Here is a 15,117-nt window from a genome sequence, read left to right as displayed (position 1 = left end):
TTAATGCTAACCTCAGTTACTTGGTCTGGGTGAATTGTAGTGAGTATATTGCCATATTCACTCATGTTTTATCTCCTCTTTGATATATTTCTCACGTTTAGACACTTTAAGAATCAGTATATAACATTTTCACTCTGTCTCAATCTCTTCCAGCTTTAAACAGCTGCCCTCTTTCCAAGAGAGACTCTTAGGCTGAACATGCTTCACCTTTGGGATGATAAAGGCATTAAATTAAAGGTGTGTGGTCATGTTCTTGCTGCTGGCTGGAAAAAGTCTGCACTCACTCTTCTTGTGGCCAGACTCCTTCCATCCTCTCCTTCCAAGGATGTGTCCCCTGCATCCCCTGGGGTGAGGTTTATGGTGATTTACCCACATCCTTTGTGTTGGTGGAGGTTTGGGATAGAGCAATTGCCTAGTCCTGGTGATGCTGATAAAGACACATCTGAAACTTGAAAGGAATGGAAATCAGCTTTCTTTTTCCTTCTTTTTAAAAACAGCTTTATGAAGATATAACTCATATACCATACAATTCACTCATTTAAAGTGTACCATTCAGTGGCTTTTAGTATTTTGAACTTTATGCACCCATCACCACAGTCAAATTTAGAACATTTTCATCACCCTAAAAGAAATCATGACCACTTTCAGTCACTCCCCATTTCTCAACTCTCCCCGGCCACTATTTTCTGGCTCTATAGATTTGCCTATTCTGGACATCTTATATAAATAGAATCATACAATACGTGGTCTTTTTTGATTGACTTCTTTCACATAGCAAGATATTTATAAGGTTCATCTATATCATAGCATGTGTCTCAGCTTCATTCTTTTTTATTGCTGAATTTTATTCTGTTGTATGAATATACAATATTGTATTTATGTATTTGTCTGTTGATGCAAATTTGGATTGTTTCAACTTTTGGTTATTATGAATAATACTGCTGTGAACATTCATCTACAAGTTTTTCATATATTTTTATATATCTTGGGTATATACTTAGGAGTGGAATTCTGGATCATGTGGTAATTATGTTTAAGCTTTTGGGGGAATTGCCAGACCGTTTTCAAAAGCAGCTTCATCACTATGTATTGCCATCACCAATGTATGAGGGGTCCAGCTTCTATACCTTCATCAACATTTGTTAATATCTTTATTTTTTATTATAGCCATCTAGTAAGTATGAAGTGGTATCGCATTGTATTTTTTTTAAATTGAAGTATAATTGATTTATAATGTTTCAGGTATACAGCAAAGTGATTCAGATATATATATATATATATATATATATATATATATATACACACACACACACATATATATTATTTTCCAGATTCTTTTCCATTATAAGTTATTACAAGATATTGACTATGGTTCCCTGTGCTATACTGTAGGCCCTTGTTTTTTTTAATCTATCTTATATATAGTAGTGTGTATCTGTTAATCCCAAATTCATAATTTATCCCTCTTCCTCCCCCCCACCTTTGGTAATCGTAAGTTTGTTTTCTATGTCTATGATTCTGTTCCTGTTTTGTAAATAAGTTCATTTGTATCATTTTTTTAGATTCCACATATAAGTGATATCATGTTATATTTGTTTTTCTCTGACTTACTTCACTTAGTATGATAATCTCTAGGTCCATCCATGTTGCTGCAAATGGCATTATTTCATTATTTTTTATGGCTAAGTAATATTCCATTGTATGTATATACCACATCTTCTTTATCCATTCATCTGTTATTGGACACTTAGGTTGCTTCCATGTCTTGGCTATTGTAAATAGTGCTGCTATGAACATCGGGGGTGCGTTGCGGTTTTGATTTTCATTTCCCTGATGGCTGATGATGTTGAGCATCTTTTCATGTGCTTATTGACCATTTGTACATCTTCTTTGAGTAATGACTACTGAGATTCTTTGCCCACTTTAAAATTGGATTATTTGTCTATTATTGAGCTGTAAGAGTTCTTTGTATATTCTATATACACATCCCTTACAAGAGATATAATTTACAAATAATTTCTTCCATTCTGTGGGTTGCTTTTTCACTTTTTTGATGGTGTCCTTTGAAACACAAATGCTTTTAATTCTAATGCGGTCTAATATATCTTGTTTTCTTTTATCACTTGTGAATGTCTAAGAAACCATTGTCTAACCCAAGGTCACAAAGATTTACTCTCATATTTTATTCTGAGACTTTTATCATTTTAGCTGTTACATTGAGTGTATGATTCATTTTGATTTAATTTTTGTATACGGTATGAGGTAAGGTTCTAACTTCATTGTTTTACATGGGGAATATCAGTTTCCCCTGCACTATTTGTTAATAGGCATATTCCTTCCCCATTGAATTGTCTTGTCATCCTTGTTGAAAATACATTGACAATGGGGGTTTACTTCTGGATTCTCAATTTATTCCATTGGTCTATTTGTCTATCTTTATGGCAATATCACACTGTCTTATTACTGTAGCTCAAGAAATGTGAGTCCTGTAATTTTGTTCTTCTTTTTCAAGGTTGTATAGCCTATTCAGGGTCGCTTCATTTTTATATGAATTTTAGGATTAGCTTGTCAATTTATCCAAAAATGACATTGGAATTTTGACAGGGATTTGAATCTGTAGATCAATTTAGGGAGTATTGCCATGTTCACAAAGAACAACCAATACGTAAAAGTGATACGTTTTTCCATTAATTTAGGTCTTCTTTAATTTCTTAAAACAAGCTTTTGTAGTTTTTTTTTTTTTTTTTTTCGGTACACGGGCCTCTCACTGTTGTGGCCTCTCCCGTTGCGGAGCACAGGCTCCAGACGCGCAGGCTCAACGGCCATGGCTCACGGGCCCAGCCGCTCCGCGGCATCTGGGATCTTCCCAGACCGGGGCACGAACCCGCGTCCCCTGCATCAGCAGGCGGACTCTCAACCACTGCGCCACCAGGGAAGCCCTATTCTTAAGTATTTTATTCTTTATGATACTATTGCAAATGCAGTTGTTTCTTACTTCATTTTCATATTATTTGTTGGTAGTGTATAGCAATACAATTGACTTTTATATATTGGTCTTGTGTCTTACAACCTTGCTGAACTCATTTATTAATTCATTTTACTTTGTTTATTTATTCCTTAGGATTTTCTATATATAGGAACATGTTGTTGGTGAATAGAGATAGTTTTATTTCTTCGCTTGCAGTCTGGATGCATTTTCTTGCCTAACTGCCCTGGCTAGACCCTCCAGTACAATGTTGGATAGAATTGGCAAGAGCAGACATTGATTTTCTGATTCTTGAACTGATGGGGAAAGCAGTCTGTTTTTCACCAATTAAGTATGATGTTAGCTGTGGGTTTTTTGCAGATGCTTTTTATCCAATTGAGGAAATTCCCTTCTATTTCTAGTTTATGGAGTGATTTGAGTTATAAAGAGGTGTTGGATTCTTTCGAATGCCTTTTCTGTACCTATTGAGAGTCGGTTTATACAGAAGCTTTTACTTCCTTCCCTCTGTCTCCATCCCTCTCTCACAAGCACACAGAATCATTCTGAAAGCAAATTAGGTACGAAATAGTAAAAACATACTGAAAGATGGATGAATGAATAGTCAAGACCCTGATTCCAGTTACCGTTGCACAAGGTGACTGTTTATTGGGTAACCACCCCCCCCAAAAGCGGAGATTGGAAGTTCAAGAATTAATGATGTTTTACTAGGCTGGAGGCTACCTACCATGTGTACACTCCATAATTTTCTTTTTCTATTACTCACTGTAGATTGAAAATATTAATACCAAAGGCAAAGATTATAAATACGCAGGAAATAAAGGATATCGAGGGTGTATGGCTAAAACGAAACAGAAAATAAGCAAAACGTTATTTGCACAAGAGGTGTGTTAAAGGAAGTGCAGTATATTTTGCCCAAACCTTTCTGTTGTGAGTTTCTGCATTTTAGTTCTCCGACCAGGGATTGAACCCAGGCCCTCAGCAGTGAAAGTGCGGAGTCCTAACCACTGGACCACCAGGGAATTCCCTCTGCATTTTAAAAATAGTTTCTGGTTCATCTTCTGAGGCCTCTCGTATCACCTTTTCTGTTTCAGGAGTCTGGGTGGTGACCATCTTGCCTGCCTCCCTCACGTGTGTGAGCTACCTGTTTCACATCTTGGCTTGTTACAGGTAAGAGGGTTCTAGGAGTCATTTGTGTGTCTTCAGCCGGGAAAGCAGCTGACAGACTTTTCTCAGAATTCCCAGGCAGTGCCAGCAGTGCCCAAACTGGGAACAGCAGTCTATATAGGGTCTAGGGACAACCATACCTATTGGTAGTAAAAGACAAAAACAAACAAACAAAAAACTATTGATTTGAGCTCCCACTATAAGCTTGACATTGTGATTAGAGTCTTCTTTTGGTTTTCAGCAAAACCCCAAGCGGTACTTTCATCTCCATGTTCACTGCTGAGCAGGCGAGACTCAACACAATAACTTTAGCCACAGGCTGTTAGCAGCTGATCTCGTCTTCTGGCGCCTTCTGACCTTGTCATTTCTTGTACACTTCTGCATTGCTACTAGGTGTTAGACCCGCCCTGCTCTCCAGGACTAATCACACTGCGCTCCCAGCAGGTGAATCTGGCTCAAGGGGACCTCACAGGAGGTTGGGACAAGGGAACCAGGGGTATCCGTCTCTAGAACAGCAGCACAGGAGGAGGGGATGGCCTTCAGTATGTAGCTGGCATTTGCATGCAGATGGAAGTTGAATTTAGGTATCTATTGCTCCCTTTTCTCTCCATTTCTCTGCCTTTGTCTCTGCCTCTCTTTCTCATTCTCTCTCTCTCTCTCTCTCTCTCTCTCTCTCTCTGTCTCTCTCTGTCTCTCTCTGTCTCAGTCTCTAGTTCACAGTCTCCCACTCACTCACAGGAAGGCCAGGGCCAATTCCCACCCCTGCAGAGCATCCTGCTTTTGCATCCTCCCCATCTGGCTACTCAAAGGTTGGGTCTCTTGCAGATGACGTCTAAGTGAAGACTCTCCTGGCACAAAGAGCCCCAGTTCTCCATCCCAGCCCTGGCTTGCTCCCTGTCTCTGCTTTCTTCTCCCTGGGCTCTGTGGGTGGACTGGACACTGCTGCTTACCCTTTCCCTGCCTGTTGTAGGGATATGTCTGCTCCTTCCTTCATTAGCCTACAAGTGGCTGGGAGATATTCACTGAGGCATTTGACCGCAACCAGGAACAACCACAATGCAGAGCTGGCAGCATGGATGTGGGTGGAGGGTAGCTGAGGGCACAGGGACAAGAAGGCCCCTGTGGTGGGGAGGCTTCCTTCCCGTCCAGGCTGGCCCTTCCCTCCCACACCTGTCACCCAGGAGTGACAATCCCTGCCCTGCCTACTTTACAAGACCATGGGGCAGAGGAAATAATGGATGAGAAAGCACCCTTTGGACAGCACTAGCACTGTGCCAGTATTGTTATTTTTCTTATAATTATGCCAACCTATCTACAGGCTTGTGTTTTAAAAACAAAGTTACAAAAATATTTAGTGTAAAGTAAGTCTTCTTCCCATCAGGCCCCAGATTGTTGCCCAAGAGCTAAGCACTATTATTCATTTTCTGTGCATCCTTCCAGAAATTTTCTCTGCAAATATATCTGTGCATGTTTGTATTCCTGGTTGCACACCTCTGGTACTGCCAAACAGAAACACAATGAAAGCCACAGATACAATTTTACATTTTCTAATAGACACTATTTGAAAAAGGTAAAGGAGAGGTGAAAATAATTTAATAATATGTTATTTAACCCAGCATAACTCAAATATCATCATTTCATTATGTAATAAATATGCAAACTATTAATGAGATACTTACATTCTTTATTTCATACTAAGTTTTCCCAATTCAGTGGTGATGAAATTGCAAAATAACCTGGAAATTGCTGGAATGGGATGTTAAGAAAAAAGGAGGATATAGATGTGAATGTGGACTGTTAACAAAACTGTGCCAACCTAATCTTTAGGCAAAAGGCCAGGCTGAGACGGGCATATGGGAAAAGCACACAGTGATTTCTTTGGGTGCTGGGATTGTGAGGAATTGTGGCTTCTTTTTCATTTCATTTTGTGTTGTTACAAGTGGGGGGCTATTGTTAAAATTTTTTTACCTGTTTTGAAATAATATTATATAGGTAATGTATATTCATTGTAGAGAAAATAAGAAAATAGAGCAAGCTAAAGAAACTAAAAGCCACACACACAGTCTCAACTATCACATTCAGTCACCGTTGAGATTAGGTAGCTATATGCTATTTTTACAAAATATATTAAGTTTAAGGTTTTTAAATTATCAGGGAAATGCAAATCAAAACCACAATGAGATGTCATCTCACATCTTTGAGAATGGCTATTACCAAAAACACAAAGATCAGTGTTGACAAGGATGTGGAGAAAAGGGAACCCTCCTACACTATTGGTGGGAAGGTAAATTGGTGCAGCCACTATGAAAATAGTATGGGGGCTCCTCAAAAAATTAAAAATAGAGCTACCATATGATCCAGCAATCCCACTCCTGGGCATATATCCAAAAAAGTGGAAACAGTAACTTAAAAAGATACATGCACCCCAGTGTTCTTTGCAGCATTATTTACAATAGCCAAGACATGGAAGCAACCTTAGTGTCCATGCATGGGTGAATGGGTAAAGAAGATGTGGAATACACACACACACACACACACACACACACACACACACCAGAATACTACTCAGCCATAAAAAAGAATGAAATCTTGTCATTTGTGACAGCATTTATGACCTTGAGGACATTATGCTAAGTGAAATAAGTCAGATGGAGAAAGACAAATGATTTCACTCATATATGGACTCTAAACAAAACAAAACTAAAACTAAACTCATAGAACAGATTGGTGGTTACCAGAGGTGGGGTGGGGGGAGTGAAATGGGTGAATGGCATCAAAAAGCACAAACTTTCAGTTATAAAATAAATAAGTCATAGGGATGTAATGTACAGCATGGCGACTATAGTTAAAAAATAGTGAATATTTGAAAGTTTCTAAGAGACTAGATTAAAAGTTCTCATCACAAGAAAAAAAATTTTGTAACTGTGTGCAGTGACAGATAGTAACAAGACTTACAGTGATCATTTCACAATATATACAAATATCGAATTATTATATTGTACACCTGAAATAATATCATGTTATATGTCAATTATATCTCAATTTTCAAAAAAAGTATTAAAAAATGATTTTTAAGCCCCGGTCATGAGCATTACTAACTCCCACTTTTTCTTTAGGAAGCAAATGAAGAGGTTGTGGGCAGGAGATAAACACTTTCTCCCTTTGAAGTTCCATAATCCTTCCTCGTCAGAGAGTGTGGTAAGTCTACAGAGGCCTCTTTCTGCTCCGAGGCCAAAACCTGCTCTCCTGCACCTCAGACGGGGGGAGGGGGGGGAGGAAGAGCTCTGGGCTGGGGGTCCAGAGTCCTCAATTCTAGTATGTTCTGCTGCTGGGTGACTCGGGACAGCCACTGTCCCCATCCAGCCCTCAGTTTCCTCATCTGTAAAATGAGGACAATCATGACACCTGCCTTGGTGGGTTGGTGGGTGACCCTCACATGAGACAAGGATGCCGGACACGTGTTAGAGGTAATCAGCATGTCTCCTCTTTCAGACCCTTTTTTCTTTCTAAATCTCAGGTGGCCTTTTTTCTTTCTAAATCTCAGGTGGCCATTGCAAGGTACTCTGGCTGGCAGATAGCTTATATTCTGTGGGGTAAGTGCCCTCACATGACCCATTCAATTCAATACACATTCCCTGGGCACCTGCAGAGTCCTGGCTGTGGGTAGGGAGGAGACACGTAGGGCAGAAGTGGCCCCAGCTCTTCCTTGAGGGACCTTCCGGAAGGAGTGAGAAGCACACATTCGTGTAGGTCATCATCACCACCTGTCCTGTGCCCACGGGGTGTGTATGCTAAGGGCGGTGGTGACCCAGAGGAGGAAGTGACTGTCCACACCCAGGACAGGGCAAGAAGCCTTTCTAGTGGAGTTGATGTTTGAACTGCACCTGGCAGGGTGAGCAGGTCAGCAGTCATGCCAGGCAGAAGAAACCAGTGCAAGTAAGAGTGCCAGGACCTTCGTTTGGGAGGAGGCTAGAGGGAAGACTGCAGGGAGGGACCTGTGTGACTGGATCCTGAAGGGCCTTGAGCGACCACCGGCTCCCTTGGCCCACAGGCTACCTCATCATCCACGTGATGCAGAGCCTGTGTGGCCTAGTGATCATGTACAGCCTGGTGCTACCTGTCATCCACAATCAGACCCTGGAGATGCTCCGAGGACTGGGCATCGGGATGTAAGTGCTGGGCGGGCTTCCTGTCACTGCCCAGGGCCTGGGAGCTGGTGGGTCTTCACAGCTGCTGTTTGAAATACCCCTTCCCTGCTGGGCTCTCACCAATCCCTGGACCCATGCTCCCAGCTCTGACCCAAGGATGGGCTAAAATAGCAACTCATTGTGATGGGAACCTCACAGTTTACAAAATGTTTCCACGCTCACTGTTCAATGGTGTCCTCACAATTGTGTCTGTGGGAGATATATATGTGTCCATTTTATAGGTGGGAAGATTGAGGTTCAGGGAGGTGAAGTAAGAGAAAGGACAGTATAGTGGAAGGAGAGAGGAAATCTGAGCTTGGGTTTTAGATCAGATGTGTGGCTTGTAAGTGCCTCTCTGAGCCTCAGTTTACCCATTTGGAAAGTAAAAGTGAATGCTGACATTATTGAGAATTCACTACACATCTTTTCTCTTAAGAACTCTTTGAGGTTGGGACTTACATTAGCTCCCTTTTTTCAGATGAGGAAACAGAGGCACAGAGAGGCCGAGCAGTTTGTCCCAGGGGAGGAGGCAGGACTGGGAGCTGGGCAATCTGAAACCAAAGCCTCTTTAAACCACCACCCCACATTGCCACTCAGAGAATGCAAACACAGGGCGTGATGCCCTCTGGGGACCTCCCTGCTCTGAGGTCCTTTGTTCCAAACTCACCTAGAGCCTCCTGTGAGTCTGGGGCAGAACCTGCCCTGTCCACTCTCCCGTGGCCTTCATGAGCTCTTCTAAAGACCCCATCCTTTCTTTGATTCCTATGCTGTTAAACCACTCAGCCCAGCTGCCACCCCTCAACAAAAAGACATAATTAAATCCTGGAGTTCTGGTCTGGAGCCAGAAGACCTGATGATGCAGCTTTGAGAAAGTCATCTGCCCTTTGTGAGCCTCAGTTTTCTCATCTGCACAGTGGGCAGGAGAATGCTCTGTAGGCATAAAGGGCAGAGCTCAAGCTACTGTTGGTCTGGCGGGCAGTCAGCATCTCTCTTCTCTCTATCAAGGGGCATTCAAGATGGGCTTGGGAAGAACGGACAAGGCCACCTCAGGATGGTCTCACCTTGTGTTTCAGCCTCACCATATCCATCGTCCTGGGCCTCATGGTCCTGCAGGTATGGATCGCCGCCAGTTTCTTCCTGCAACCAAAGATGGGAACAGCTGACAAGCAGAAGCCCTTGGCTCTCAATAACAGGTGAGGGCAGAGAAGGGAGCGGGGCATTGTAGGGCTTTGGCCTCAGCAGTCTCGTTCCTTCCTCTTCACCCTTGGCAGGTTCCTGGGTGGACTCTACACTCTCTGAGAGGGTGAGGGGCAGTGGTTCAGAACCGGGGCCTAACTGCCTGTGGCCAAATCTTGGCTCTGCCCCTTATGAGCTTTGTGACCTTGTGTGACCTTACTAAACATCTATGAACCTCCACTTCCTCATTTTACAAATAATTGTGCATACATCAGAGAGGTGTTCTGAGGCTGAAATGTATTAAAATATGAACTTAGAACAATAGTGCCTGTCCCATGGGTAATCCTTTCTAGTTCATTCATTCAAAGCTGTTCACTCATGGAGGAAACAACACGGGCACTGAGGATAAAGAGATACCCCACACAATCTGCCTGTGATGTGCTCACGGTGCACTGGAGCCGACAGACACAGACATATAGGGACAGTAGAGTCCAGAGGGTGTGAAAGCATTGCAAGAGAAACATGAGTAACGAAGAAGGGGGTGGGGTGGAGGAGAGGCGGGGGGGTGGGGGAGAGGCGGGGGGGTGCAGGAGAGGCGGGGGTTCTCTTTCAGCTGCAGTCGGGACGTGTGAGCTGAGGTCGGTGGGATGGTAAGATTCCTACAGGCAGAGATGAGGAGATGGCGTGGCTGCAGCCCCCGCTGCACCAATGCAGGCAGGAAGCCATGAAAGGGCAGGATGTGTTGGGAGAAGAGTGAGAATCCAATATTGTGGCCATGTGGTGGCCTTAGATGGTGAGGGACAGGAAGGAGGTACAAAGTGGTAATGCCAGAAAAGCCCCTCTCAGCGAGGACCCCAGAATTCATAGGCAGTGTTTGGGCTTCATCCCATAGGCAACAGGAGACGGATCACATGATCAGGTGGTCATTTGAGAAATTTCACCTGGAGGACTTGGAGCAGTTCTAGCTGGGGGCAGGTCACTGTTGCAATGGACAGTGGGAAAGCCACACCCTCTGCCGTAACCACAAACCCAGCTGTAGCCACATGAGGTTTACAGACCCCACTCACATTCAGCCTGCCCTGGGCTCAGCACCCTCTACACTGTTTCTGAGCCAGTCCTCACATCAGCTGCGAAATGGGGACAGTCAGCTCCTGCTAACAGCACAAGGTCACACAGCTAGGAGATGGGAGACGTAGGCTTTGACCACAGGTCTGGGGGGCCCCTGAGCCCACCTGCGTAGCCACCTTCTCATACTGAAAGGTGCTGCCCCCCTCCACCTGCTTTTGTTTGCAGGAGAGCTTTCCACAACTTCAACTACTTTCTGTTCTTCTACAACGTGCTGCTGGGCCTGGGCGCCTGCCTCTCCAGGCTTCTTATCAGCTGCATCCTGGGCACGTGGCTGATCGCCCGCATCGACAGGACCATTCTGCAGAGTGGCTGTGAGAGAGCAGACATGGGTACGTGGCCATGCATCTGGGGAGCGCTGGTCTTGTACTTTTGCAGAAGCTGCCTGGAAGTCGGGTACCAGAGGCTTCACTTATGCTTAGAGTTTATCTTCCCATGGAGGCTATAAAGCTGAATAGAAAAACAAAACAAAACTATTCAGCCCAATGGTCAGAAGGGAATTCAGGCTATTAAATACTTGTATGTTTGACAGACCTTTGAGGTAGAATGAAGGGCAGTAAGAGGTAGCGAATTCTATCTGAACAGTTAGAAGGTAATTTATGAATGCATGGCTCTGAAAATTTTGAGAAAACACATCTCAGAATTAGTGGTGTTGTTAGTTGCAAGCTTAGTTAAGAAAATGGTTTGTTCAGTTTCAATGGGCCAAAATCAAAGCTTTTTCTGTGGAGAAAAAACAGTTTTTGTCCTATTTCTGGCCCATGTCTGTTCATTCACTCATTCATTCATTTAATGGCTGCTGCCTTCTTCATATAAGACACAGAGGCTCCTAGCTGCTATGAGCTTCAAATTCCCATAAAATGAACAGATTAGGGTGTGATCTCTAAGAACCTTTCCAGCTCCTTATACCTCATTTTCTAGATTCTCAGCAAAGACACAGGCACCATTTGGGAACAAAGTGATGCTGCAGTTACGTCATAACAAGCACAAGCTGGGCCATCCTGGGACGTACTGCATGGCCTGACTTGCCTTCTGGATTTCAGGGTTCAGTGCGTGGATTGGCATGCTCTATGTGGATCATTATCACACCAACCCTGTGCTTGTCAGCTTTTGTCACATCCTGATCACAGGCCACAGAGAGAGGAGGCTGCAGCAGGCCATCAAATACTGGTACCCAAATCAGTCAGCAGGTAAGTCTCCTGTTTGAACCTACACTGGGGTCGGACACCAGGAAACACGTACCTTCAGGCTTCCCTGGGATCCCTAAGATGTCCCAGGTTCCTCCTTCCCTGCCCCTCTTCCTCCACACTCCCTGCCCTGGGAGCCCTTCTACCCAGGGGACCAGGAGGCTTTGCCCCCAGTCAGCCTGGCTACAGGACCCCTAAGGCCTTGTGTCCTTGTCCTGCCACCTGGGCTCCTCCCTTGTTTCCAGAAATGAGCTCTAGTTCTGATAGCTGAGTCCTTCATTCAACCATTTGTTTGAGATGCTACCCATAGCCCAGGCTGCAAGCCAGGTGCCCTCCAAGATGGTGTGCAGTTTTGCTTAATTTCCCCATTCCTTACCACAAGCTCTCCCAGCCACTGACTCCTATCCCCTGAAGGTTCTATACTGTCTACTCCCACCCCTGCCACCCCTATTATTCTGCTCTGCCTTCCGCTGGGAAGCCCTCCAGTTAGCCATGTTCTGTCGTGGACACTCAACACTGACCTGGACCGTTTTCATTGCTATTCCCAATGCTGCAGATACCCAGATCTGTGGGACAAATTCACATCCCTCCAGCCGCCCTCATGTCCCCAGGAGTCCTGGTCCAGCTCCTCCTTCCACACCTCACACCTTCTGGGCAGCTTTCGCTACAGCCTCTGAGAAGGACAGAGACAAGCTGCCCCCTCCTCCTAGTCTACTGGTTCTGGTTCTGTCCTAGGTCCCCGCACCTCAGTGAGGTCCAGGACAAGGTGGCTCCTGCTGCAGACCCTGATCAACAACCCCAGACTGGTCACGCTCAGAAAATCAAGGCCAGGTCATGGCTCCCGGGACTTACCCAGATTCTGTTGATGTGCTCGGAGAGCTGACGTTTACCTCCCACATTGCGACAAGGCCATTCCAGGACATCTGCCCCTGAGGAGGCCCAGGCTACCCAGCAGCTGTCCCCTGCAGTGTGACGGGATGCACAGGCGCTGTCCACACAGATGGCATACAGGCCAGCAATTCATGGGGTGGCACTTGGGCTGAACGATGAAGTCTCAGGTCTAATTCATTCCCTTGGTAAAAAGATCAAGAACTAAAGAGAATTTCTGTTGAACAAACTTTGCCCAATAATGATTTCCACTATCCATGGTTAGGAGGCAGCCCTGGGGAGATCCATGTTGAGACACACTTAATGTAGCCACAGGGCAGAACTTTGTGTCACTGAAAGAGGTGGTAAATTTTTTTATATCAGGAGAGTTTAACCATTTGGCACAGTTTTTCTCTGGGAGAAAGTATGGCCTTAATCCAACAGGGTCCTCGTTGTTTCCTCCTTTCTAGGTCTTATGGTGGTGGGAGAGAAGGAATCCACGATCCCAGCCTCCAGTCTGGTGGGTGAGCAGACACACACTGAGTTCTCTCTCCCACAGCCACTGGGATGGGGAACGGATCAGAACTGACCTGGGCCTTGGTCACAAATCAGATGTACAGATTCTCTCTGACAAAGAGGGCATTCCCTGAGAAAGCCACTTGTCTGAGGAGGCAGAGATGGGATGGGCAGGCATGTAAGGTGGGGGACAACAGGAGCAAAAGTGTGGGCGCAGGTTTGAGGAGGGCGAGCCCTCTGGTGTATGCAGGGCATGGTGCTGGGGGCTGGTTAGACCATCCAAGGGGGTCCAGGTGCCCGGTTGAGAAGCCTGGACCTTTCTCTTTGTGCAGGGGGCCCAGTACTTACCCAGATTCTTCATTCCCCAGCATAAGATCTCTGATAAATGGGGGCCTGTCACTCACAAAACCTGTGCAAGTACCAGGAGGACTCACCCATAGGGTGAGGGAAGTCCCCATCCACCTCACAAATCCCAGAGCCATTGAAATCCAGTAATCATTGAGTACCTTCTGTAAGCCCAGTCCTTTGCTAGATGTGTCTGCCAGACGTATCTCTTTTAACTTTATCTCTGCAACCAAGCTTTGTCATTCTGCTTTTTGAAACTAAGGAAACTGGGACTCAGAGTATTGGGATCCCCCCACCACCACTTTCTAGCTGTGTGACATTGGCTAAGTTACCTCACCTTTCTGTGCTTTCTTTCCCCTACGTATTAATATAAAAAGGGAATGATACCGCAACGCCAAAAATTATTTTGAGGATAAAATGAGTTAATATACACCAACACTCCTAAGCTAGTGCCTGACATATCCTAAACTCTCAATAAATATCAGTCGTTGTTTGTAATGTTACCCTTTGTGGTGACTGATTCATGTCTGCCTACCTCGCATTATGCTCTCGGCTCCACAAAGAAAGAGGCCTTCTCAGATTTTCTTCACCATTACCAAGTATCTGCTGTAACATAGTAGGATCTTGGAATGAATAAAATAATAAGGCCATGATGACTGAATATCTCAGCCATGAATTCAATACTGAAATCAACCCTGGCATCATGGTTGAGTGGCCACTAAACAGAAGGTCAGGAGCACTGGGTTTGGGTTCCAGCTCTGCCACTAGAATGAGTCTCAGTTTCTCTAAATGAAATCTAGTGCAGACCTCACAGCCAGTGCCCCCCACTTGCACCCAGCCAGTGCTGACCAAGTACTTGCTACGTGCAGTCACCACTCCAGGGACACAGGACACCTGAGGAGATGAGGTTCTGCCTGCAGCATGTGGCAAGGCCTCTCTCTGCAGCTCTTGCTACAGTTGTCTCCCAGCCTCTTCCCTGGACTGGTTTGTGAGCTCCTCAAGGGCAGGGATCAGGTATCTCTCATCCTTGAGGACATTATATATTGATAAAAGGTATAATCCATCAAGAAGGTATAATAATTATAAACATATACATATCTAACAGCAGAGGTCCCAACACATATGAAGCAAAAACTGACAGAATTGAAGGGAGACATGGACAGTTCCACATTAATAGTGGAGATATCAGTACTCCCCTTTCAATAATGGATATTACAACCAGACGGAAATCAGTAAGGAAATAAAGAATTTGAACAACACCATAAACCAATTAGACCTAACCCTCCACCCAACAACGGCAGAATACATATTCTTCTCAAGTGCATAAAGAACATTCTCCAGGAGAGACCATATGTTAGGTCACCAAACAAGTCTTAGTAAATTTTTAAAAATTGAAATCATGAAAAGTGTCGTTTCTGACCACAATGGAATCAAACTAAATATCAATAACAGGAGGAAAACTGGGGGAAAATCACAAATATGTGAAAATTAAGAAATACAACATTAAACACCCAATGGGTGAAAGTTGAAAATGAGGGATACTAGAAAATATCTTGAATCAAATGAA

At 44.4% G+C, this 15,117-nt stretch overlaps 1 protein-coding gene across 2 annotated transcripts in view; it reads left to right on the top strand.

Annotated features, from left to right (window-relative positions):
* Nucleotides 1–14,167, top strand: part of LOC137227666 (stimulated by retinoic acid gene 6 protein-like) — a 72,689-nt gene extending 58,522 nt beyond the window's left edge. The window contains exons 12-19 of one of the 2 annotated variants that reach the window (XM_067743887.1): nucleotides 4,078–4,153; nucleotides 7,267–7,348; nucleotides 7,695–7,743; nucleotides 8,202–8,319; nucleotides 9,411–9,530; nucleotides 10,807–10,970; nucleotides 11,679–11,825; nucleotides 12,558–14,167. In XM_067743887.1, coding sequence (XP_067599988.1) covers nucleotides 4,078–4,153; nucleotides 7,267–7,348; nucleotides 7,695–7,743; nucleotides 8,202–8,319; nucleotides 9,411–9,530; nucleotides 10,807–10,970; nucleotides 11,679–11,825; nucleotides 12,558–12,688 — 887 coding nt within the window. In that variant the 3' untranslated portion in view covers nucleotides 12,689–14,167. Of the gene's footprint in view, nucleotides 1–4,077; nucleotides 4,154–7,266; nucleotides 7,349–7,694; nucleotides 7,744–8,201; nucleotides 8,320–9,342; nucleotides 9,531–10,806; nucleotides 10,971–11,678; nucleotides 11,826–12,557 lie in introns of those variants that run through there. The other variant, XR_010944948.1, reaches the window with a different exon arrangement.
* Nucleotides 14,168–15,117: the final 950 nt, after the last annotated feature.

Source organism: Pseudorca crassidens, chromosome 7, assembly GCF_039906515.1.
Source record: "Pseudorca crassidens isolate mPseCra1 chromosome 7, mPseCra1.hap1, whole genome shotgun sequence".
NCBI lineage: Eukaryota > Metazoa > Chordata > Mammalia > Artiodactyla > Delphinidae > Pseudorca > Pseudorca crassidens.
This window is presented reverse-complemented; position numbering and strand designations above follow the sequence as displayed.